General features: G+C 37.3%; 1 protein-coding gene and 1 pseudogene across 4 annotated transcripts in view; one reads left to right on the top strand and one right to left on the bottom strand.

The window, feature by feature from the left end:
• Nucleotides 1-24,133, bottom strand: part of LIFR (LIF receptor subunit alpha) — a 70,374-nt gene that overhangs the window by 17,203 nt on the left and 29,038 nt on the right. For all 4 annotated transcript variants that reach the window (XM_027606393.2, XM_027606392.2, XM_027606394.2 and 1 more), the window contains 7 exons: nucleotides 19,266-19,429; nucleotides 12,642-12,816; nucleotides 10,576-10,830; nucleotides 6,190-6,319; nucleotides 5,606-5,775; nucleotides 3,656-3,801; nucleotides 2,321-2,483 (listed from right to left, as the gene is read on the bottom strand). In XM_027606393.2, coding sequence (XP_027462194.1) covers nucleotides 2,321-2,483; nucleotides 3,656-3,801; nucleotides 5,606-5,775; nucleotides 6,190-6,319; nucleotides 10,576-10,830; nucleotides 12,642-12,816; nucleotides 19,266-19,429 — 1,203 coding nt within the window. The remainder of the gene's footprint in view (nucleotides 1-2,320; nucleotides 2,484-3,655; nucleotides 3,802-5,605; nucleotides 5,776-6,189; nucleotides 6,320-10,575; nucleotides 10,831-12,641; nucleotides 12,817-19,265; nucleotides 19,430-24,133) is intronic.
• On the top strand, nucleotides 14,237-15,392 carry LOC113929466 (annotated as a pseudogene).

The following is a 24,133-nucleotide window of genomic DNA, read 5'->3' as shown; positions in this document are numbered from 1 at the left end:
AGCTGAGCTCTCAACGCCCACAAAACAAGAGGCCCCTTAGAATGGACTAAGGGATGCTACACCATCTCACATCCTCCTACCTCCTACCTCCCCTTGCTCAAGTCGGCTAGGGCCAAGCACAGGCTTCCAGGGTCTCCTCAGACGCGTTGGACCACCTGCCTCAGGCTTCCTGTGCTTTCCGTGACTGCTCTTCCCTGAGTGCAGACACTCTCCTCCCCGGGATCATCTCCTCTCCTCCGTATCTCAGCTCTAATTTGACTTTACTAGTGAGGTCTTTTCTAGCTACCCTATTTAAAATTGCAACCCCTCCTCCTGTCACCTTCTTTCCCGAGTCCCCTTTCTAGGCTTTATTTTTCTCTGTGGTATTACCCAGCAAACTATTTCTAAAACTTTATTTCTAATCCTCTATCCTATAAACTCCATGGGCAGAGACTGTTTTATTCAGTGCTATATCCCTGGTGACTACCACAGTTCCTGACACATAGTGGGTGCCCAGTATTTTTTTTTTTTTTTTTTTAAGATTTATTTATTTGAGAGAGCATGCACGTGAATGGGGTGGGGGAAAGGGAGAGAACCTTCAAGCAGACTCCCTGCTGAGTGCAGAGCCCAACATGGGGCTCAAACTATGACCCATGAGATCATGACCTGAGCTAAAACCAAGAGTCAGCCGCTCAACCGACTGAGCCACCCAGGCGTCCCTCAGTAAATATTTGTTAAGTGAATTAATGCTATAATCTCAGTAAGGTATAAATAAAATATTTTCTCTTGACAACAGCAGCTCATCAACTGAAGGCAAAAGCTCCTGTGGTAGCCAGTCTCCAAAGGATCAATACTGGTCACACCTCCTGGTAAGCCTGCCTGTGTGTGGCCCCCTCCCACACCATGACAGCACTGGCCTGTGTGACCAACAGGGTATGACAGATACGATGGTGGCTCCCTTCTGAGGTAAGGTCATAAAAGGCATTGTGGAGGCTGCCGCTAGCTGCCATGTTATGAGGATACTCTGCAGCACTGTGGAGAGACCTGCATGGTGAGGAACAGCCACTGTGTGAGCCATCTTGAAAACAGATTCTCTAGCCCTGGGCAAGCCTGCAGCCCCCATCTATGTCCACACTGTGGCCTCATGAGAGACTACAAGCCAGAGCTACTCAGCTAGGCTGCTTCTCAATTTCTGACCTATACTCACTGTGAGATAACATGTTTACTGTTTTAAGCCACTGAATTTTAGGGTAATTTGTCAGGTAGCAACGGATAACTAAATACACTGGACTCATGCACAGCATTCAGTTTTGATGATCCAAATAGTTTTTTTACATATATCACAAAGACTTCTCTCATCTCTCTAACCTTCCTTCATGTGGAGAGGCAAAAATCTGGATTAACATCTATCATTTTCTGTTTTGTTCATTAATTTTTTGGAAGAAGTTTTTTTAAGAAGATTCGTTTATTTGGGGGGGGGTGGAGAATGCATACAAGCTGGGGAAGGGGCAAAAGAAAAGGGAGAGAGAAAATCCTCAAGCAGACTGCCCACTGAGTGTGGAGCCCAAAGTGGGGCTTGATCCCAGGACACCGAGATCACGACCTGAACTGAAATCAAGAGTTAGAGGCTTAACCAACTGAGCCACCCAGGCACCCCTGGAAGAAGTTTTATATTCCCTATATTATCTAGTGCAAATAAAGCTTTTGCTATCTTTTGTTGAATGACTCCTGAAAATTATACCTATTTCTAAGTTTTTTTGCTTTTTAATTTTAAAGCTGACATCTGATTATTCAAGGATAGAATCTCATTCCATCTTTGGAAATTATCATACTCAGAAAACCAGTTACCTAATTTTGTACCTATTTTGACCTCCGTGTACTGCAGAAACTAAGTTCAAGATCTCTGGCCCCAACCATTTCTCAAGCCTAGGTCACAAATAAAAATTCCAACCAATTCTCTTTATTAATAATTGTCTTCAGTAAAGTCATCTAAATAGGTTACCAAAATTCTAGGAAAGGAGGAAAGTGTCAGAGAAATCACCCATAATCTCATCACAGTTTCGAGTTTGTTTCCTCTGCATCATCTTAGGACACAGCTGCAAACATCCTGCAGATAGGCCTGGTCTTCCCCACAACACAGGCCAAGCGGCTGCCCGTAGGAGCACAAACCTTAGAGCCACGATTTAAGATGTCTGGATGATATTTTACTAGGAGATATTACACAATTATGCAATTCAAGCTTTCTCCTTTTACTCACTTCGGTGACATTTTCTTTAAAAATAAGTTGTAAAATGTCAAGATCCATAGTAATAATCAGCTATAAACCATTGACTGAACTTACTGGCTTCTGTGGTTAAATATTTTTTTTCATTGCTCCATTTGCTCCATTTCCAGAAAGTTTCAGTAGAACAGCGAATCCGAAAAGTATATATAGTATATGGATTTAACTTGTCCACAGCTACAAGATAACTTGAATTTTCTACTCCTTTGATTGTGACATTCCGCTATTAGAAAGCAAATCAATATGTATATGTAATGTCATGTAAGAATCCACATATATATATACATACACACACATTTTGATAAGCCACCCAAATTTATAACATAAATTGACTAAATGTCCATGTGAGTTTACCTTTGTAAGACTAAAGACACTTCATCCACCAAAACATTTTAATTTTTACATAAGTATAAAATCTGTGAAATTACACCCTGTAGTAATATATTTAGTTATCATTTTAATTCAAATACTGGGTCTAAGTAATAATGATCAATTAAATTATGCAGAAAAGGATGATATAATATTGTTCATTGGTCAATGGCTAATGGTAATACAACAAGCCTTAATATACTTTAGTAATCTAAGATGACTTTGAGGATTAAGTACATTAGTCAGCTACATTTGGAAGCTTCTCTGAGGCAGGCATCATCTTATCTATTTTTTTAACAGGGCACTTAGAACCTCTAGTATGGTGCTAAACATGCAGAATATTCAACAAATTCTTATTTAAATTATGTAAAATTAAAATGAAATAATTTAAACAAATCTGAGGATCTGCATGCCTCAGGAAATCCTCTGAGCTCCCAGTTACAAATTATAAAGGAGTTTTTCGGGTTATATTCTGGCATTTGACTGATTTTCTAGCAATCATCAGTAAGTTTCCAAATGAGTATTTTCACTACAATATCTTTTATTTTGGACTTACCACAAATTATAAGATTAAGTATCTGAAATGTATTAAAAAGTCATGTTCTGACTTATAACGACCACATTCTGACTTAGAACTTGCTCCTATTGCTGTACTTGGCAGTTTTAGAAATCACATCTTCTCTCTGGTGCTTATCAGTCCATTAACTGATGCTAAAGGTTATAGCAAAAACTATTAATTCATGTACAAATTTGTTGAGCACCAGCCATGTGACAGGTACTATACTAGACCTGGAAACATTCTGAGTAGTAAAAGTCAAACTCATGTTCTATAATACCCAGGATTATAACTGTTTTCAAGTGCTAAATATAATGCTGTCATTACATTGATATATAATGTCTTAGTTCTTAGTAAATTTCTATAATAAATCATCTGAGAGCTTCTGCGTATCAATTTCCTTAATTCGTTTTGAAAACTATTTTATCCGAAGTAACCTCAAAGGAAGTTTATAGAAAAATCTTACTCACCAATTCTTGGACTGAGTTAGTTGTGTTAATTTCAATTTGACATAAAAGTTTAATCTTTGCAAAGTTGCCTGGTAAATGCCAGGAAAGTGTAACAGCAGTTGAATTAATATCCTTCACTTTGATTGAAGTAGGAATTCGAGGATAGACTATAAATATAATTTGTAAAGATTACTTTAAAAGCTACTTTAGAATACAATAAATGACAATTAAAACCCCCCCCCAAAAAAAACAAGAAACAAGAGAGGCACCATTAGTACCGATCAACAATATTCCACTTAGTACCTGTGGCATACACAAACCTCACTTTTACTGCTGGTATCGTGCCAACAGACCAACCACACTCAAGGTTCTTTGACTGGCATCAGGAATACTAAAAGGTAGTAGGATCATAATCTCTACCTTTAAGGAACCCCTAATTTATTTGGAGAGTGACAAAAAAAAGAGAGACAATGAACAAGAGTATATATGCTAAGTTGGAAATGTGTGGTACAGCTCTTAGTGGCTACAGGAATTGAGATACAAGTGTGGGAGGGAAAGTCTTCGAGTGAAGATGGAACTTAAGATGAGCTTTGAAGGAAGAATCTGACTAAAATTGGCGAAACTGATGCAAAAGAGCATTTCTGATTGGGTCTTGGCAAGAACAGTACAACAGTGAAACAAACTACACACGATGCTGGTGATAGCACATAGGCCCAGGTGAGTGGGAAGAAGGAATCATGTGAAAATAAGGTTGAAAGGCCGAGGGCAGACAAATACACACAAACACTACCACTCAGGTACAAAATGTAACTGTTCTGACCTTAGGAAAAACCAGGAAACAAAAATGATGAGAAGGAATAATTAATAGAAGTGTACTTACATCTACAAATAGGGCAACAAGATCAGTTGCTAAGCACTTGCTAGTGTCTATTATAATGCATTTGGTTTAAGCCTTTCTCCACTGACCGTGAGGCTCTAAGAGAAGGCCTCTGGACTACAGTGGAATGCCATGGGAATGAATGCTAAGAAGATGGACCATATTTTATTTCTATTTTGAACTACATATTAATAGGGCCGGTAAAAGTCCCAGAATCATCAGCAATAAGAAGGAACAAACCACTTACTGATAAACACAGCAACTTGGATGGATCTCAAGGACATTACCCTTAGTGAAAAAGGCTAGGTATTGTAGGATTCCATTTATACAACACTTCAAAATGACAAAACACAGAGAGGAAGAACTGAGTAGATGTTGCCTGGGGACAGGGATGCAGGAGCATGGGGTAGGGGGTACGTAGCGGAGAGGTGTGGGGAGGTTTGCTAACAGGGCACCAAGCGGAAGTCTCTTCGTGGAGACAGACCAGTACTGTAGCTTGACTGTGTTGGTGGTTCCGTGAATCTGTACATGGATCCAACCGCACAGAAGCACATCCACGCACACACACCTCCAAACGCACACAGAAACTTGCGAAAACTGAGCAAGGTCTGTTGTAGACCAGTTCACTGTAGACCAGTTCACTGGTCTAGTTTGCGGTATTGTATCAGGGTCGATTGCCTCATCTGGAAATTGTACTGTAGTTAGTAAGACGTCACAAGCAGAGAAAGCCGGGTGAGGTCACGGGGCTTTATTATTTTTGCAACCACTTGTGAGTCTATAATTATTTTAAAATAAAAAGATTGAAAAAAAAAGCTTTTAAAAATTGGGCAAAAAATTTTTCAAGAATCAAAAACTATTAGATAAAGCCACTTAAAGTTTCTATGTAAATGACTCATACAAATTTTTATCTGAATTCAATAAAATGGTGAAATTTGAAATTATACATTTTAAGGATTTTTAAATAAAACATAAAATATTAAGTAACTCTAAAGAAAATTATAAAAAGGAAGCCCTAGAAGCACTTTTCATTAATTTCAAAACATTTTACCACTTCTAAAATTATTTTTAAGACACTGGTTTATGCAGCAGCTTACCTTTTTCAGTTATGTTAACTAAAATAGTTGATTCTGATCGACCCAGAGGATTGCGAGCATTCAAAGTAAAATTATATATTTCTTGATTTGGACGCATTTGAAAGAGTAACTGATAGCTTTCGTTTGTTGGTGCTTCAACTCTTTTAAACCTAACATATTTCCCTGAAAAACTGTGAATTAAGAGAGCAATAAGAAATATTAAGAGATAAATACTTCATTCAGGAAAAAAATGAATGGGTAAATTTCTAATAATCTTTTTTAAAAGTTTTTATTTCTAATTCTAGATGCACTATGTACTTGGCAAAGAAAATGTATATGATTCAGAAAATAGATGAAAATAATCGGCCAGAAACCTAGAAACAGTCTCTGTTCATATTTGAGGGTTCTTCTAGGATTTTTAGAAAAAGCATATGAATCTAGTCTGTGTGCATGTCATCTGCAGTATTTATGGTATAACCAATTTTATACAGCATATTAGGTTTTATATCTTACTCATAACAAATGAGATATCGCATTTCCCTATGTCATTTAATACCCTCCAGTGTGCTCCTCGCTCTCTGACATCTTTCCCTGGTGACTTTTACCTTTCAAATAAAGTATAACTTGTATTGCGTGGGCCCACCAATGCAGTTGGTCTTCCTGGACTCCAAGTACAGACAATCTCTTTTAAATCATAGGTCTCACAGTTCAGTTTTTGAGGAATATCAGGTGGATCTAATAGGAAAAAAATGTAGTTACATCCTATGGGTTACATATATTTTCCCTGAAAACACGTTTCATAATGTTAACTATATTTTGTACAATTTCCTTTAGAAATGAAATAGTGTATTGTTTACATTTTACCTTTTGAACAATGCAGGAATTGCCATGCTTTCTGTAGCTTGTTTTTCTGGAGTTCATATTATGTTAGAAATGATGGACTAAAATATACTGCAGAATGACTACTAGCTCATTTGGAAACTTCCCAACAGCAACCTGAAGACATTTTTCCCCCCTTAAATCCTATCAAATCTTTCAAAGGAAGCTGTACCCAACAAATCAGAAAAATCTACAGGTTAAAAGTATTATCTATCATGTAAATACTGTGATTTGAAAAGAAGTACCAACTCAGATTAAAGGTCAGCACCGGTCATATTACAAGTTTCAGAGTTCTTAAATAAGTTACAATGATTATTATTTACAAAGTATCTCTTGGTAAAATTCTGCATCTTCCTATGTTCAAAGTGACTACTGCTCTTCTGTTTTTGTTCTTTATTGGAACACTCCCTCTGGTTTTGCAGGGGCAAAACTAGAAAAAAGAAAAATGGGGGTTTTCTGTGTGTCTTAGACCTTTAAAGTAATAATGCAAAATTCTGCAGTTGGACACTAATTATAGAAATTGATTACCTCTGTACTCATGTTTAATCAAGCATACACAGAAACTGGTGTTCTCTGTCATATTTACCTTATCTACCAAATTATCTTTCACAAGTTTTTAAAAAACAATTACGTACTTGTTGCAAATTCTGTAAAATAATTTTATTTTTTAAGAGCTAATCTTTAAAGACAGTTCTTAGACTGTTTTAGAGACTTAGAAGGACATAGAGAATTTCACATACTCTCCTGAAGCAGAATAATGTCCGTCAATGGTATTTTAGGTAATATTAAGAGGAGTCATGAGTTTTTAAAATCTAACAACTGCATAAGCAGATAACACTGATATATTTGTTTTGAAAATTGTTTTAAATCTAAGGCTAAGCTTTCAGCCATTTTATTAAAATGACATACCAAATTTTTGGGTATACTTAAAATGCCGATTATTTTAGTATTTGGCAGATTAATGTTAAGGTGAAATAGTTAAAATCCAAATAACAGAAGCAAATTAGAAAGAAGCGGAAGCAAAGATGGAGGGAGAAAAAATAGGAGAAGGCAAAATTTGAAAGGTAATGTACTATCTTCTCAATCAGCTGAAGCTGGATAAAAACTAGGTATAAATCAACTGTATTACCAGCAAACAGAAAATGCAATTTAAAAAACAAAGCCATTTTTATGAAAATATTTTCAAATGAGAAAGTATGAAATTTGACATGTGACATAAAATATTTACACACTCTAATTCTATGTCACAATGTAGTATTTTAAAATTCGTGAGTATGATGAAAGATTAATACTTAAGTCAATTTTTAATGAAGTGGCACTATCTATGAAAATAACTGAATGCATAGTGTTTATAAAATATTTTGCTTATAACTAAATTAGCTCATGTATAAACACTGAAAAATATTGGTAAATATCCTATCTGTTGGATAATAAATGTATTTGCAATTACAATAATAAACTGAAGAGGAAAAGACACTTTTACTAGCACCAAACATCAAACTCTTAGGAATAAATTTACTAAAAGATATATAAGACCTCCTATCACTATAATAAATCAAAGAAGACCTAACTAAATGAAAATATATTCATGTTCCTGGTTTGGATAACTCAGTATAGTGAGAATGAAAGTTCTCCTAAAGTGGTCTCCTAAATTAATAAATCTAATGTAACTCAAATCAAAATCCTGGCAGGTTTTCATTGTGTCTTTTCAATATATGGTGGGTTAACAGGATATCCATAAAGGAAAGAAAATAATGAATCTTAATCCCTAACTCACACCACAAACTGCCCTTCCTGTTAAGTTCCTAAAGAAATCCCTCTGAAGGGAAATTCTATCGCTGCTTCTGAGTTAACAAAAATTGAATAGTTCAACCCCAAATGCTATAAATGAAGGTGAAATTATGAATTAAATAGGCTTGTTCTACTATTATGTATAGAAGAGTAGAACAATGGGGCACCTGGGTGGCTCAGTCGTTAAGTGTCTGCCTCCAGCTCAGGTCATGATCCCAGGGTCCTGGGATCGAGTCCCGCATCGGGCTCCCTGCTCTGCAGGTTGCCTGCTTCTCCCTCTCCCATTCCCACTGCTTGTGTTCCCTCTCTCTCTGTGTCTCTGTCAAAAAAAAAAAAAAAAAAGAGTAGAACACTATTGGAAACAATAAAAACCTGATGAATAGTCTCATCTTCTGATTTTTAATTTTTCTCTTTCATACTTTCAAGTGGATATCTCACTTTTTGGTATCACTTATCATAGGGTAGCCTCACTCCATATACCACTGGTTTTTAACTTATACTCCATAGTCATTTGTGAGGAATGTTGCAAGTCCTTCCCTAAAATTCCATTAGGAAAGAAATTTTCTAAAGTTTAAATTTGAACATAATCTCTCTCTCACTTGAATTCCAAAAGTTACAGCCATCAAACTGAGAAGTGCATCTAACCCCGGTTATTCCCTTGGGAATATATGAGCGATGCAACATAACTCAGCCTAAATTTCACTGGAAGGAAAAGAGAGGTGGAGAGCTGCTGGTCTGGAGCACCGCTGAGAATCCAGAAAAGGGTAAGAAAAATCACCACGATCCAAAGAAAAATCACAAAACCCACTCAGTACATTCCACACCCTTTGATCATGAGACCCTTTAGACCAAACTCAGCCTCTGATTCCGAATGCTAGGGAGGAAGGGAAGCAGCGCTGCTGGGGGCAAAGCCATCCGTGCACCACATGCCAGTTACCACAGGAGAGGGGACAGAAACACTCCAAACACAAAGTCCCTGTGGACATTCAACACAAGCTACATAAACAGGGCAGTCCCTCACAACAACTTTCGGAAATGTCATGGAATTTTAGAACTGTGGGAATGAAAATGTTAATAAAGAAGCCCCTGTACTATGAGGCATATGTTACAGAGAGGACACAGCGAGAGAGGGACCCTTCCAGAGCCTGTCCTCCAGCAACCCTCTTCTTCTCAGATATACTACTTTGAAAGCTAGAGAAGCACCTGTTATGCCGTCGAAAGATTTTGTGGAAAATTCATTACCGTTTCTTTAATTGGGGGTTGTTTTAAAAGGTATGTTTTTAAACTTTAATTTTAAAAAGACATGTATGTTTATATTAGGTGGGATGTTTTAAAATTTTAAGAGGTGTGTTTTAGGTGGAAAATTGACTGTGAGTAAGCCCTCGAACACAGGGGTCAGGGGGCACTGACCTCGCATGCAGTCAGAAATCTACATACAGGGCACCTGGTTAGCTCAGTTAGAAGAGCATGCAACTCCTGACCTCAGGGTCGTGAGTCTGAGGCCCACGTTGGGTGTAGAGATTACTAAAACAAACTTAAAAAAAAATCTACATATAGCTTTTGACTCCCCCAAAATTTAACTACTAGTTTACTATTGACTGGAAGCCTTACCTATATAACATAGACAACTAACACATATTATTTTGTATGTTATAATGTGTTATATTCTTACAATAAAGTGAGCTACAGAAAATGTTAAGAAAATCATAAGAGGAAATGCATTTATAGTATTGTAGTTATTGAAAAAAATCCATGTAGGGGTGCCTGGGTGGCTCAGTTAAGCATCTGACTCTTGGTTTCGGCTCAGGTCATGATCTCATGGGTGGTGAGATCGAGACCCATGTCAGGCTCCACGCTCAGCAGGAAGTCTGCTTGAAGATTCTCCCCCTCTGTCCCTCCCCCACCTCTTGTACACCCATTCTCTCTCTAAAATAAATAAATACTTAAAAAAAAATCCATGTATAAGCAGACCCATGCAATTGAAACCTACTTTGTTCAAGAGTCAACTGTATATGAAATAATTCCTAAACAATGTAGTATTAAGAAATGTTATATACAAACTACCCTTGACTCAGCAAAACTGTTAACTTAAGAATTTAAAACTAAGCAGCTGGATGTTTCAAATCTTACTACAAAAGCTACAAGTTATATAAATACAAACATACAGAAAACGAGCTTAGAACTCATCTTAAAACAAGCAAAAATTCTGGTGTCTTCATATTAAAAAAAAATAGAACTGTCCATGTCCCTGGAAATAGCATTAAAGCTTTTAAAGAGGCCTAAAACAGATCAATAGGAACTCTTTAATATTATATACTTACATCCTGCGAAAATAACTGTCCCAAATATGTTATCTTCCGTTGTGAAAACCACATTTGTTCCGCTATTTGCAGAAACAGAAATATTATGGATCTTGATTGCCACATTTTCCCCATCAAGATGGATAAGGGGACAATTTGTTTGGCCAATCTGCGCTGATAACACTTTTTCTTGAGTCACACAACAAAATGTTATATCTGAGCCTACAAGTATCACTTTGTCTTGAGGAAAAACCTTAGTCTGAGAATCAGGTGACCCTAGAGAGAACAAAAGGAATTACAAATACCTTAGAAGTCTTTTACCATAAAATAGCCCAGGGCATATAAAACATACTATAAAGTGTTTTCTAATAATGGCGGCCCAAAGGACCTTCAAAGGAGCAGGACATATACAAGAAATAAATAAAAACCACGTATATTTTATCTACTTATGGCTGATAATGGGGGAGCGGAGGGGATTTCAGGCCAATGCCCAAGGTCACAGGTTAATGTCTAAGAAGTCTGAAGGTTCAAACTAAATGGGTTTATATCCATATGTGAAAAATCCATACCAAGAAAATGTCACTCATTAAATAATTCCAGTCCTTTGAAATGATTTCTATGTATTTAGGACAGACTTCTTACTTTCCATCAGCCTGAATATATGTTTAAGTATTCCACATCCTAAAGAGCACTTTTTCCTTAACCTCAACTCTCTGCAGGTTAAAACCACACCTTTGCTTTTATTTTCCTAAACGTCCAATCTTTTTAATTATCTCTAGTTTCCTTTCTATCTACTTAGTCTCTAATCTACCACAATCTGGCTTCTACCCTGACCATTCTACTAAAATGGCTCGCTGATCTATTTGTTCAGTCCAATGACCACTTCTCAGTAACCCTTGCCTTCAACATCCACAGCATCCGATATGTCACCTAAACTCTAGCTTCTCAAAACTCCCTTCTCTCTTGGGTTCTACTCTGAACCCTCTGGCTACTGTCTTCCACTCTGCTGGCTCTTTTTCTTCCATCCTACCCTTAGACATACCAGCTTGTAAGACATGTGTCCCTGGTCCCCATTTCTCTTTCCCCGAGTACAGCAACCTCTAGATTTAAACAATTTCACATCCCATGTATGTTGATGACTCTCAAATATTTATCTCCAGCTCCTAGTAATCCGTTGGATGCCAGACTTGTATTTTCGACTGCCTGAGACATCCCTACCCAGAAACTTCCTAAGTACCTCAAGCTCAACATATTAAAAAATGAATTTATCTTTCCCACCTAAGTCATTCATGTATTTCCTGTTTCAGCGGAAAGCATCACCAGCTACTCAGCTGTCCAAACTAATAGTCACCTTTGGCTCTATTTCTTGGTTAACAAATGCACAGTCACTAATTTTAATTCTGTCTCTTCAGTGTTTTCATACCTTTTGCCCCTTTTCCTTTCCAGACCCACATGCCCTACTTTACGCCTTCACTGTCTTTTGTTCAATGGCAGTAAGATCCCCCTTACTTATCGACGTGCTTCTAGTCCTTCCTTCCTCTGACCCATTTCTCCATGTGGGCACTAGAGTGGATAATCTACAATGATAACCAGCCTTCTGAAGGACTTCATTACACTGTCAACAATTTTTCAGGCCTCTCTTACACTGCCAACATTCTACCTGCATATGAGTTTCATTCAACGTACAGATGATTTGGGATTTGGGTATACTTACAGATCCCCATGTTCTCTGCAGCTCATAGGGATCTGCTCTGTGGGCAAGAAACTAGGAGCCATTTTTTTTTTTTAAATATAGACTTGATCTCAATAACATCTACATAAAATTTTTAAATGTTCTTCAATGCCTACCAGTGATCTGCAAACCTGGATGTTTATCTAATGCCTTCAGAAGATCTTTAAAAACAGATTCCTGAATCCTATCTCAGAGTTTTTAAATCAAAATGTTCTGGGACAGAGACTTGGAAGATCCCCAGGTGACCTGCATGAAGCCAAATGGCATTTGGAGAACTGAAAGCTTACACTAAACCTTACCCTTACGCAAGACTAATCTAATTCGAGAAACGAAAGCTTTTTAAATGTAAGCTTACAAGAAACGTTCTTCAGTGGGCTCCAGTCACTCCACTCTTTGTGACCAGAGAAATGAGGATCATCAACATAACATCTAATTCCCACAGAATGAGTGGCGCACTCCAAGGGCATGTCTGAGGTCCAACTCCAGTGATGAACTGTATCTTTACCATTCACAGTTGTGTTGTGGGTCACCTAAAAAATGAACACAAACACAAAATAAGATTTCTAGGTAGTGATATGTTCTGCTTCCTTAAAAAACACAATAAAATGTAGACAATCACCACTAAGTTAAAGGCTTGCCCTTTTGTACAACCATCTTGGTTTTCTATAAGGCATAATAGGAGAGTTACAGGAACAATAATGATGATTCATTTGTTTACTTCTTTTTTTAAAATTCCAGCACAGTTAACACACAGTGTAATATTAGCTTCAGGTGTACAATATAATGACTCAACAATTCCATACAACACCCGGTGCTCATCACGACCAGTGCACTTGTTTACTTCTTCAGTTTTAGGCTCCACTGCATGATTATACATGATGTTAATATTCCAAACATTCAATACAGTTCACAGACAAATGTACCATTGCCAAAAATGATCTCCATTTTTCATCAAGAAAAAAAATTAATGGGTTTGTACTTCCAAGAGTTAAAGGCAAAGAAAGGAACAGCATCTCAACAAAATAACTGTTTCAGATCAGATTTGTTTTTATATGCAGCTTATAGTAAGATAAAATATTAATCTCAACTGTGAAAAATGGGAAGGATTTCAATAAAATATCAAAGATCTACTAAAAGAAACCTTGGGAGCTCCAGTTAAAGACAACAGATTAAATAACTGTATTTCCTTTTCTCTTATCTTCTGAAATCTTTCTAAAACGAAAGTACAGATTTTTTTTTTCCTAAGGCATAGATGCACAAAGGCAAAAACCAGAAGAAACAACACCAATGAAATTCTGGATACTGGAGAGCTGATGGACAACAGTAATGGACTCAGAAGACCTGAGAAAGCTGAATCTTAAGCCTCCAATGGAAAAGGCAGAAACCACCTGACTTCTATCATGGAAATGCCAAAGGGCTCAGGAAGGGGCTGTACCAGGCTCCCCTAGAAATGCAGTGAAGGTGAGGCGCAGAACAGAAGACTGCTTGAAAGTTGTTTGAAGAGATTTTAGGTACCCAAATTTCCCTCCCACATTCTGTGCTACCAAAAGACTACCCTTCTTCATCTTGGCAGAATGGAGATTTATGATCTGGAAAAGTAAAACGCTGCCTCTGGAATGAAGAATCTCAGAAAGAGCAGAGAATGGGAAATACTGTACCCAAAACAAGGGGATTGCTAACCTATGCACTATGAAGGCTGGGGTGCCCCTGCCTTCTTCTCCTACTCAGCCCTCAGGATACTGATGGCAGAGTTGCTACTTACCAGGTAGGAACCTAAATCAACTTTTCTGGGGCATATGAACAGGTCAAGCTAAAAATCTAAAAAAATAGTATTAAGATTTTGTCAACTAGCCTGGTGTGATTCCATCCTGTGCAGCTGTTCTGTGGAACAGTAGTCGTTTATCTCTGTCCACCTTCTCTCCCACCTAAGTGCGTGCCACCACCCACCCCATGGAAGATTCGATGGACATGGACATGAGCCCCCTGAGGCCCCAGAACTATCGTTTTGGTTGTGAACTAAAGCCTGACAAGGATTATCACTTTAAGGTGGATAATGGTGAAAATGAGCACCAGTTATCTTTAAGAACGGTCAGTTTAGGAGCTGGTGCAAAGAATGAATTGCACGTTCTTGAAGCAGAGGCAATGAATTAAAGCAGTCCAATTCAAGTCACACTGGCAACTTTGAAAATGTCTGTACAGCCAACGGTTTCTCTTGGGGGCTTTGAAATAACACCACTTGTGGTCTTATGGTTGAAACGTGGTTCAGGGCCTGTGCATATTAGTGGACAGCACTGAGGAGCTGTGGAGAAAGATGCAGAGTCAGAAGATGAAGAGGAAGAGGACGTGAACCTCCTTAGTATATCTGGAAAGCGTTCTGCCCCTGAAGCGGCAGCAAGGTTCCGCAGAGAAAGTAAAAACTGCTGCTGATATAGGTGATGATGAAGATGACGACGACGACAATGATGATGATGATTCTGATGATGAGGAAGCTGAAGAAAAGCCTCCAGTAAAGGAATCTATATGAGATACTCCAGCCAAAAATGCACAAAAACCAGAATGGAAAAGACTCAAAACCATCAAAACCAAGAACAAAAGGTCAAGACTCTTTCAAAAAACAGGAAGAGATGCCCAAAACACCGAAAGAACCTAGTTCTGTAGAAGACATTAAAGCAAAAATGCAAGCAAGTATAGAAAAAGGTGGTTCTCTTCCCAAAGTGGAAGCCAAGTTCATCAATTATGTGAAGAATTGCTTCCGGATGACTGACCAAGAGGCTATTCAAGATCTCTGGCAGTGGAGGAAGTCTCTTTAAGAAAATAGTTTAAACAGTTTGTTAAAATTTTCTGTCTTATTTCATTTCTGTAACAGTTGATATCTGGTTGTCCTTTTTATAATGCAGAGTGAGAACTTTCCCTACCGTGTCTGATAAATGTTGTCCAGGTTCCATTGCCAAGAATGTGTTGTCCAAAGTGCCTGTTTAGTTTTTAAAGATGGAACTCCACCCTTTGCTTGGTTTTAAGTATGTATGGAATGTTATGATAGGACATAGTAGTAGTGGTGGTCAGACAAATGGAAATGGTGGGGAGACAAAAATACACATGTGAAATAAACTCAGTATTTTAATAAAGTAAAAAAAAAAAAAAAAAAGATTGTGTCAACTAGATAGCCCATCCTAATCACCTATAATGAAGCCCCAGTCAAAAGTCCCTGGACGGCAAACAAAAGTTCCGATTAGATTAAAAAAAAAAAAAAAAAATTAAAAGTCACTCACTTAAATGTGAGCAGCAATGAAGATGACCAGAAATTGGAGAAAAAGTTCTAATATGAGAGTCAAAGATCAAAACAAAGAAAAAAGCAACTCGAAGAAACAGACTATACAGAAAGAAAAAAAATTAAATAACTGATATCCTCAGAGATAAAGATATTGCATCCATAAAACAAACAGGACAAAAGGGATCTCTTGCACATTTAAAAAAAAAAATCTATTAATAGAAATTCAATAGCAGGAATGCAAGATCAAGTTTAAAAAAAACTGTTCAGGAAACAGAGCAAAATAAAATTACAGATGGAAAGTAGGAACAATTAAGAACATTAGAGGACCAGTCGAGAAGGTCCAATTTCTGAAGAATTTCTGTAAGGAAAAAAATAAAAAAAGGAGAGAACAGATATGAAGAAATCAGAGACATAAGACATAAAATAAGAAAATTTCCCAAGTTGACAGACATGTGTTTTCAGACTGAAAGGGGCCCAATGACTGTCTAGTACAACAAAGGAAGACAGACCCACAAGAAGAAGCAGATGGAACAATGTCTTCCAAATCTTGAGAAAATTCCCCAACCTACAATTCTATACCCAGCTAAAGTAGCAATCATGAATGAGTGCAAAATAGACATTTTTTAGAAATGTCACATCTTAATAAATTCATCAGGTAGCATTTTACACTCCCATCAGAAGTGTGTGAAAGTTCCAATTGTTCTGCATATTCTCAATATTTGGAACTGACAGTCTTTTAAACTTTGTTAGCAACCAATTTAAATTAAAAAAAAAAGTATATCTGCAAGCTACCATTATAGGTAGCAGAGAATATTTATAATAAATAGCAAATACCTACTAGAACATATGCTTCCACCAAAATGAGGAATTAAGAGGAAGAATTCAGGAAAAAGAGGATCCATCACAAGAAAAAGGTAAAAGGAATCCCCTGGATGATGATGGAGACCCCCTGGTCCACAGCTTCCTAAGAAATGTGCCAAGAAAACACAGAGATTTGTCCTAAATGGCTTACGGGTATACATAGGTATTAATCTCTTCAAACCTAGCGTTGGCTGGTAGGAGTGGAGACAGCCAGAGCTCCTGAGAAACCTCTGGCCACAAAGAGTCCTCAGCTATTTACCACACTCTTGCTCTACCAACACTATACCTACGTGAACCCTATGTAAGCAGGGCTGAGAGGTAAGCCAGAAGGCCTCAGAGAGAGCTATTCACATTTAGCTGATAAAATACTAGTGTGTTTGAACAATTCAACACAAGATTCATACAACTTGGAGAGAATTTAGGATTGAATTAATGGGGCACAAAAATAGCACTAAAAATACAAGAAGCTGTGTCCCCCAAAAAGGAAAATAATAGTATATGCTACTTGGTTTAGTTGTGGATAGTGTTTATATAACTATAACACAAACAATGAATGCCAGTCTACCAAACATTATCACAGAATGATACAACAATACAGGAAAAAGATGGGAAATGTGAGAGAGAGAGAGAGAGCAAGCACGCCAGCATGCAAGTGTGTGCGCCCAGGCCAGGAGATGAGAGGACTAAATTCTCATCTCCCACTGTTACAATAAAATGCTGCTCAAAACTGAAAAGAAAAATTAAGGAAGAGCAACATAAGCATGCTATCTGGACAATGGAAATAATTAATAAAAGAATCAGCTAAAAGAACTGAAACTTGTTGTTTACACGAAGAGCAAAATGGGAGGGGCCGAGGGTGCTGCAGAGCTCCCAGGTGTCACTCCTATCCTGGTCCCCGCAGTGCGCAACTTCCACACCCATATGTGAGGCCATGGGCAGAAACCGTCAAGTTCTAACTGATTATTATTCTATTCTTATTACACAATCACAAAATAATAGCAAAGTGACAGTTCATAAGCAACTCTGCCTTAAATAATGATATTAATAACATATAATTACAAACAGAAAGGTCACATTTTACTACAGACCTGCATTACTTGCCCTCTCATGTTTCACTTTTTAAAAATTCCTTTGTTCTATCTCTATTTTTCTGGCCTCGTGTTCTATTTCCCCATATAAAGATTTTTCTTCAAAGATCAGATCCCCAAAAGTACTACTTTGCCACTGCCATCTTGTGATGCATCTTGTGGCAATGAGTCACAGCACCTTAAAAATAGTATTTCCATTTCTTTATGCTTGATTTCACTTACACTTCCAAGAGTAACCCTCTTATTCTAGCATCCCTTAGGTAGGCCCCAAAGAAGTAATGACAACTAGTAGTTGTATTTAGCAGCTTTATAGATATTGGTATCATTTACTAAAGTAAATACTTGACACCACTTCACAAATGAGAAAAAGGAGGTTTTGGGAAGTTACCCAAAGCCACTAAGTGGTAACCCACCCAGCACAAAACGTCAGGCCATCATAAAGAGCTACACAGTACAATTTTAGATAAGCAAAAGTTTTAAGACAACTGTGGTAGAGCAGTATCAAAGCTAACTCCAAATTAGATTGACAGGAAAGAACTGCCATTAAAATTCAAGGAGAAAGACGGCATTTTAGGCTGAGGAAATTAGGATGGGCTTTAAAATAAGGGGTAAGATTTGACTCAGGTCTTGAAGTGTACCTTCAATTTGCACAGGTGCAAAGGAAGGGAAGGCATCTTATACAAAAACAAATACATCTATTTTGTAACAGAAACTGCAGTGGTTAAGAAAGAGCACAGAGTCCTGGCTCCACCACTTCATGTCTTCCTGTGTCTCTGTAGCTTCATCTATAAAATGGGAATGATGCTGACAGTGCCCCCCTCGCAGGTCTGTGGTGAGGATGCATGGAACGACCATATACGGAGCTTTTAGAATACTGTCAGCAATGGAAGCACTGCGCGCACGCGCACGCCAGCTACAGTTACGGCTGCCACTCATTTAGGAATGTAATACACAGTGTCAGAAAGGAAAACCGAGACAACAACTATGAAATACAAGTTCATCCTATTTTTTATCTTTACAATCTGGCTTATCTATGTACTTAGGCAAATAACTGTAAAATCATGAGATAGCCTTCTAATTCTTAAATCTCTAACTAAGCATATTTCAAATCCAATGAGAGGGAAAAGAGTAAAAGGACAAAAGAGGGAATTCCCACATACCCGCTGTCAAAACATTTCACAACTATTCCCCATTCTCCTTTAGATTAAGAGGAAACTAAAGACAGATCATAGGGAATCCATTCAGCAACAAAATTTTTAAAAAAATAAGAGAAAAAACATGTACTATTAAAAGTAAGAACGTTATTTCAGATTCAGATAAATTCAAACTTAGAGGCCTATACAAAATTTCTCTAGAATTACTATGACTAAATATGTTTCAAAACGTTTTTATGTTTATAGTATGACGAAAGTAAAAATAATAGTAAATTATACGTATATATTTATTTCATTTATGTGAAAACATGCACATAAAAAAAGCTGGAAACACAAAAATAACATTTACTGTGGTCAAGTGGTGGAATCATGGATTATTCCTCCTTTAATTTCCTAAATTTACTAGAATTGGTAAGTAATACATTATTTTAAGTTATACATTATTTTAATAGGTGATTTGAGTGATAGCACATAGTTTTTAATGATATCTGATCTACTTCCTTAACAATGTAAAAGTTCACTGATACCACCTTAAAAATCTTTTTAAAATTACTTGGTTTCTTTAATGTCACAGGAAAGAAAAATCTATTTTGGTTCAAACTTACTAATTTTACAATTTCCATATTTTCTTTATGTAGAATTTTAATTTCCCAGATGACATTTAAATGATATGGAAAAACAGAGCCTCTGTCATTCCACTTTAGGTGTAATGTGGAAGTTGAGAAATCAGCCGACAAATTCAAGATCTCTGGAGTGTCTGGAATTAAGGCTTGAAAAAAAGAAAACAAAAGACATGACTCAGTAATGATTTTTCATATTGTAATTCCATTAATCAACTAATTTTAAACTCTATTCCTTCCGGATCAAAAAATAATAAAAAACTAAAAGCAAATTCTCGGGATACCTGGGTGGTGCAGTCAGTTAAGCATCCGACTCTTGATTTTGGCTCAGGTTATGATCTCAGGGTCATGAGATGGAGCCCCTTGTCCAGCTCTGCACTGGGCATGGAACCCTCTTAAGACTCTGTCTCCCTCCACCCCTCCCCCTGCCTTGTGCACGCTCTCTCTTAAAAAAAAAAAAGTAAACTCTCAAAGTGATTACTGAAAAAAGAGAATATATGTATTTATTTGCATAAGCAGTTCCCAATGATTCATCCGTCAAATCTGAGAAAATTATTATCAAATCCTAATATGTCTTCTAATACAAATAGCCCCTGTGTTCCTACAAAACTCTAGTGTCATCAGTCTGGAATCTGTAAGGAGGCAACATCAGAGAGAAGTAAAGGAGCTGCCTCTGTATGACTATAGGTCAGGCCTAAGAAAATGCTGGAATACGGAAAGCCTGCTCTCGTAGAGATTTCCATCTGTTTTCTCTGATGCTGGCAGAAGTCACCCACTTGGGGATGCTATGAGCCATTCCTGGTATAGGTATCTGTAAACAGCAACAAGACCATAGGAATGACCAAGGCATTGAGTGAGGGAGCCAACAGGGTACTGTGCAGAGGTGGGAAGTACTCAGCAGGATAGGAAGTCCTTCAGAAAGGCTAGGTAAGCTGTGGTGTGCAGGGCTCTGAGAGAGAGAAGGTGATTAAGTGGGAGACCATTGGGGAAAGGCTGACCAGAGTAGCAAGGATACGGATCATGACACATCAGCACGTGCATGAAGGATATGGAAAAGGAAAAACTCTGATGGGCATTTCAAAGAAATGACAGGATCAAAGAAATGAAGGATTAGTATAGTAAGAAAGGGAAACATCTAAGATTTCCTCAAGTTTCTGGCCTAGAAAGGCAAAAGGAATCACGGACATTGTGAAGAAATGCGAGAGACAGGCTATTGATGACCAAAAGTCAGGGGAGGGACAGAAGGTCAGTGGAGGGGTCTGCCGACAGTGAGTGAGAACGGGGCCCATCAGCACCATGGACGCAGACTCAAGAGGAACTCACTGAGTGTAGCTGAAGAAACAGACTTGAAAGTACGACTCAAAAGAGCCGAAGCTTGTTTGAGAGTTGAGAACTACCAATAGACAGTCACACTTTCAAGGAACCAGAGAACCCCAGCAAGAATCCTGAGAGGCAGAAGGAAACCAGAGAAGATCCGGCACTGCTGAGACTAAAAGAAATCGGTTGTCATTGAGGCCAAATCAAAGAGTTCATAGAAGAAAAGTGAGACAAGACCACCAGCACTGTCACTGGTGATAAAGAAGTCTGGGAGGGTAGAGGGCTCTGAAGCCGCAATACAAAAGGTAAAGAAAAAAACCATGCTCAAGGATATGGTAGCTTACAGGGAGAAATGGTTAAAAAAAAAAAAAAAAAAAAAAAGGAGGGGGAGGCAGAAAAAGTAAGGTATTCTTTTAAAATCTTCAAGTCTCCCTACCTAAAAGGGATGAGTAAATTATTCAATGAAAAACACGTAAGGTGTGAGCCTGTTCCGTTGTATGAAACACAGGCTTTCTGGTATGAAGGGCAGACAAGATGGGGACTCTTGTCTTGCATGTTCTCTCTTCCAACCACGGTAAGTGAAGGTAAGTTAAGACAGCTCCAGAGACACATGCTCTTGGCCCATCCCTATCCTAGCACTGTCCCATGGAGCACAGGGCCGGCTAGAGGAGTCACGGCAGGCCCAGACTGCAGGACTTTACAGAGGTAGGGTAGCTGAGTGTGCTAAGTAACAAAAACGGCAGAGCAAACCAATATAAATTAGTCTTGGAAATTAAAAACAAGTTCTTATTAAATTTAACTAAAATGTGCTGACCACAGTGCTCTATACTGGATCTGTGTAAAATATCTTCGGCTGGACAGGAAATAGTACCTGTGGCTTCAACTAAATACTATACAGCAAAGTCAATGGTTTCACAGCTACCTAAAGACAGTGGAGGATGCTTTACAGGACAAGTTTTAAGTAGGAGCTGCTTTTAAAACAGAAGGAGCCACTATATCGTACACCTGAAACTAACAGAACAAATACTATATGTTAACTGACTGGAATTAAAATTAAAAAAACAAAAACAAAAACAAAAACAAAAACAAAATCAGGAGGAGCAAGAAGTTGCCTTAGTGCCAGGGGAGGGAAAGTTCAAGGTGCCAGTGTGACCACAGAGCAGAGGCTTCTGAGAACATGGTTCTTTCAAATGCTTCAGGCTGTCACGATATAGTAACTTAAAAATTATGAAACATGCGAGCATTTACACTAAGGCAATATTTATCTATCAAAATGCTCCCTCCCTGGAAAGTACACGTAATTTACATTTTATCTAAACAGAAGTGGGCTATTCTTCAAAACACAAGTCATAGCCAATACATATTTCAAGCTAAAAGACAGTAACAATCACAATTATGCAAATGAAAGGATTAAACACACACACATAGTACACTTCATAGTATACTTCCCCACAGTAAAATGGAAGTTTCCCTAAGAGTCCACAAACTATTATCTGCATTTCTTTCCAGCTAAAATAGACACTTGAGGACAATATTAACTTGCTTTCTAGAAGACACTTTTCAGCTGGGAAATAAATTTAATCACTTGTGCTTGTTTATTTTTTTAAAGCTAGTACATCTTTACTCATAACCTCCAGGCTTTTCTTGCTTAAACATCAGAGTATGGGAGCTTTCCCAGCTCATTTATAGGATCCACATTATTTATTCTGTCTCAGCCAGATCTTATTTTCAGGTTATTTTAAGAAACTTACACACTAGAAGTCTTACAAAGACTTATTTCTGTGTTTGCCCTTGTCAATTAGAAGCTTAGTATGCATATGTACATATATGAAATACCTTGTTTGCTTTATATGTATAGTGTTGAAATCATCTGGAGAAAACTTAATTTCTCAAACTTTAATTCAGTAGCAAACTGCCAAAAACCCAGATCCTCTAAGGCACGGGTACACTATCATTTCATACCTTCTCCCAAACATTAAGTACTCAAAAGATTTGCTGATGCATCCACCTCCTTTTTATATTCATCTAGTTTGATTTTCAATTTTCTTATCAGTATTATAGTAGTAATAGTAATATCTTATTATTGAGATACTATTAATCTAATATTCTAATAATCAGACCCAGTATTATTAAAAATGCTATCAACAAATCACGTGATATGTAAAAACAATGAACTATTCATCCAGTAAGTAATCTAGAATCTGTCTTGATTTGCCCTTCTAATTCTTTCTGTCAAACACTGTCATCTTCAAGTAGCTTCCCAGGCAGAACCTTCTCAGTTACCTGCTGAAAAATCAAACAACACAATCCGGCTCTCTGACAGAGTCCTGGGGAATTTTTTAAAAATCTGGAATAAAACTAAGATTCCTTATACCTTACTATAAAATAATTCCAGATGAGTAAAAGATTTAAATCGAGCATGATAACAAAATCAAAAGCTCAAAGAAAAAATAGTGAAAGATTCTATTTATATAAAAATGAAAACCAGGAAGTTTAAATTTTAAACTTGGAAAATTATTTGTAGCAAATATGATAGAATTAATAACCATAATATAGAGAGCTCTTATGAACCGATGAGGGAAAAGATGAGTTTCAACACAAGAGAAAATTGAGAAAGGATACAAGTTCAGAAAAGAATAAAAATGGTAACTTTTTAAAAAGAAGTAATCACAGAAATGCAAAAACAAAGTGCTATAATTGGGGGGCCATCAGATTGAAATGGCAAAACTAAGAGAAATGGACAATACCCAGTCTTAGCAAAAAGTAAAGAACAGGGCGCCCCTCTAATAGGATTTTTGTGGAAATGCAAAGAGACTTGGAAGTTTTAAAAAAACAACTGGCAATGGATATTAAAAGTCCTAACAAGGGGATTATCTTTAATGCAGCATTCCCAATTTTAGGAATTTAGCCTAAGGAAATTGAAACATACATGTGCAAAACAAGCTCATTAAAGCATTGATTATAATTCTGAAAAACCAGAAATAAAAATCTCAATGTTAATAATCAATCACTTAACATATTTATGATACCTCCATTCAGTGGAATACTATGCAGCCTATAAAAATAATACAGATTTAGATAACAAACTGAAAAATCTATGTCTTCTGTTAAGCAGGTTATAAAGTAATATAAAGCTCACTGCTTATATGTATATGCACAGAAAATAAATTTAAGTGTTAGCAGTATTTTTCTGTAGGTACTGAGATCATGGCTGATCTGTACAAAACATTTTCACACAGATCTCACATCCAGCTATAGAAAGAAAAGAACAAACATGGCTCCCCTTTTGATCTTGAAAGGCAGTGAGACAGATGCGAAGCTCCTGGAAAGCTTGCTTTGTTATCCTTTCAGAATCTGTTCTATCTCAGACACAGACCACTCCCAACAGGCATCTCATCTATGAAATTGGACAGGTCACCAAGTTAATTATATTTTTCCCCTTGTTTCAAAGTAAGTCATCCTTATAAGACTCATTATAATATCATTCTGATGCCACACCATAATAGTTGTCAGGAGCAAACAAACCTGCCTCCCCC

This window comes from Zalophus californianus, chromosome 5, assembly GCF_009762305.2.
Source record: "Zalophus californianus isolate mZalCal1 chromosome 5, mZalCal1.pri.v2, whole genome shotgun sequence".
NCBI classification, from domain to species: Eukaryota; Metazoa; Chordata; class Mammalia; order Carnivora; family Otariidae; genus Zalophus; species Zalophus californianus.
This window is presented reverse-complemented; position numbering and strand designations above follow the sequence as displayed.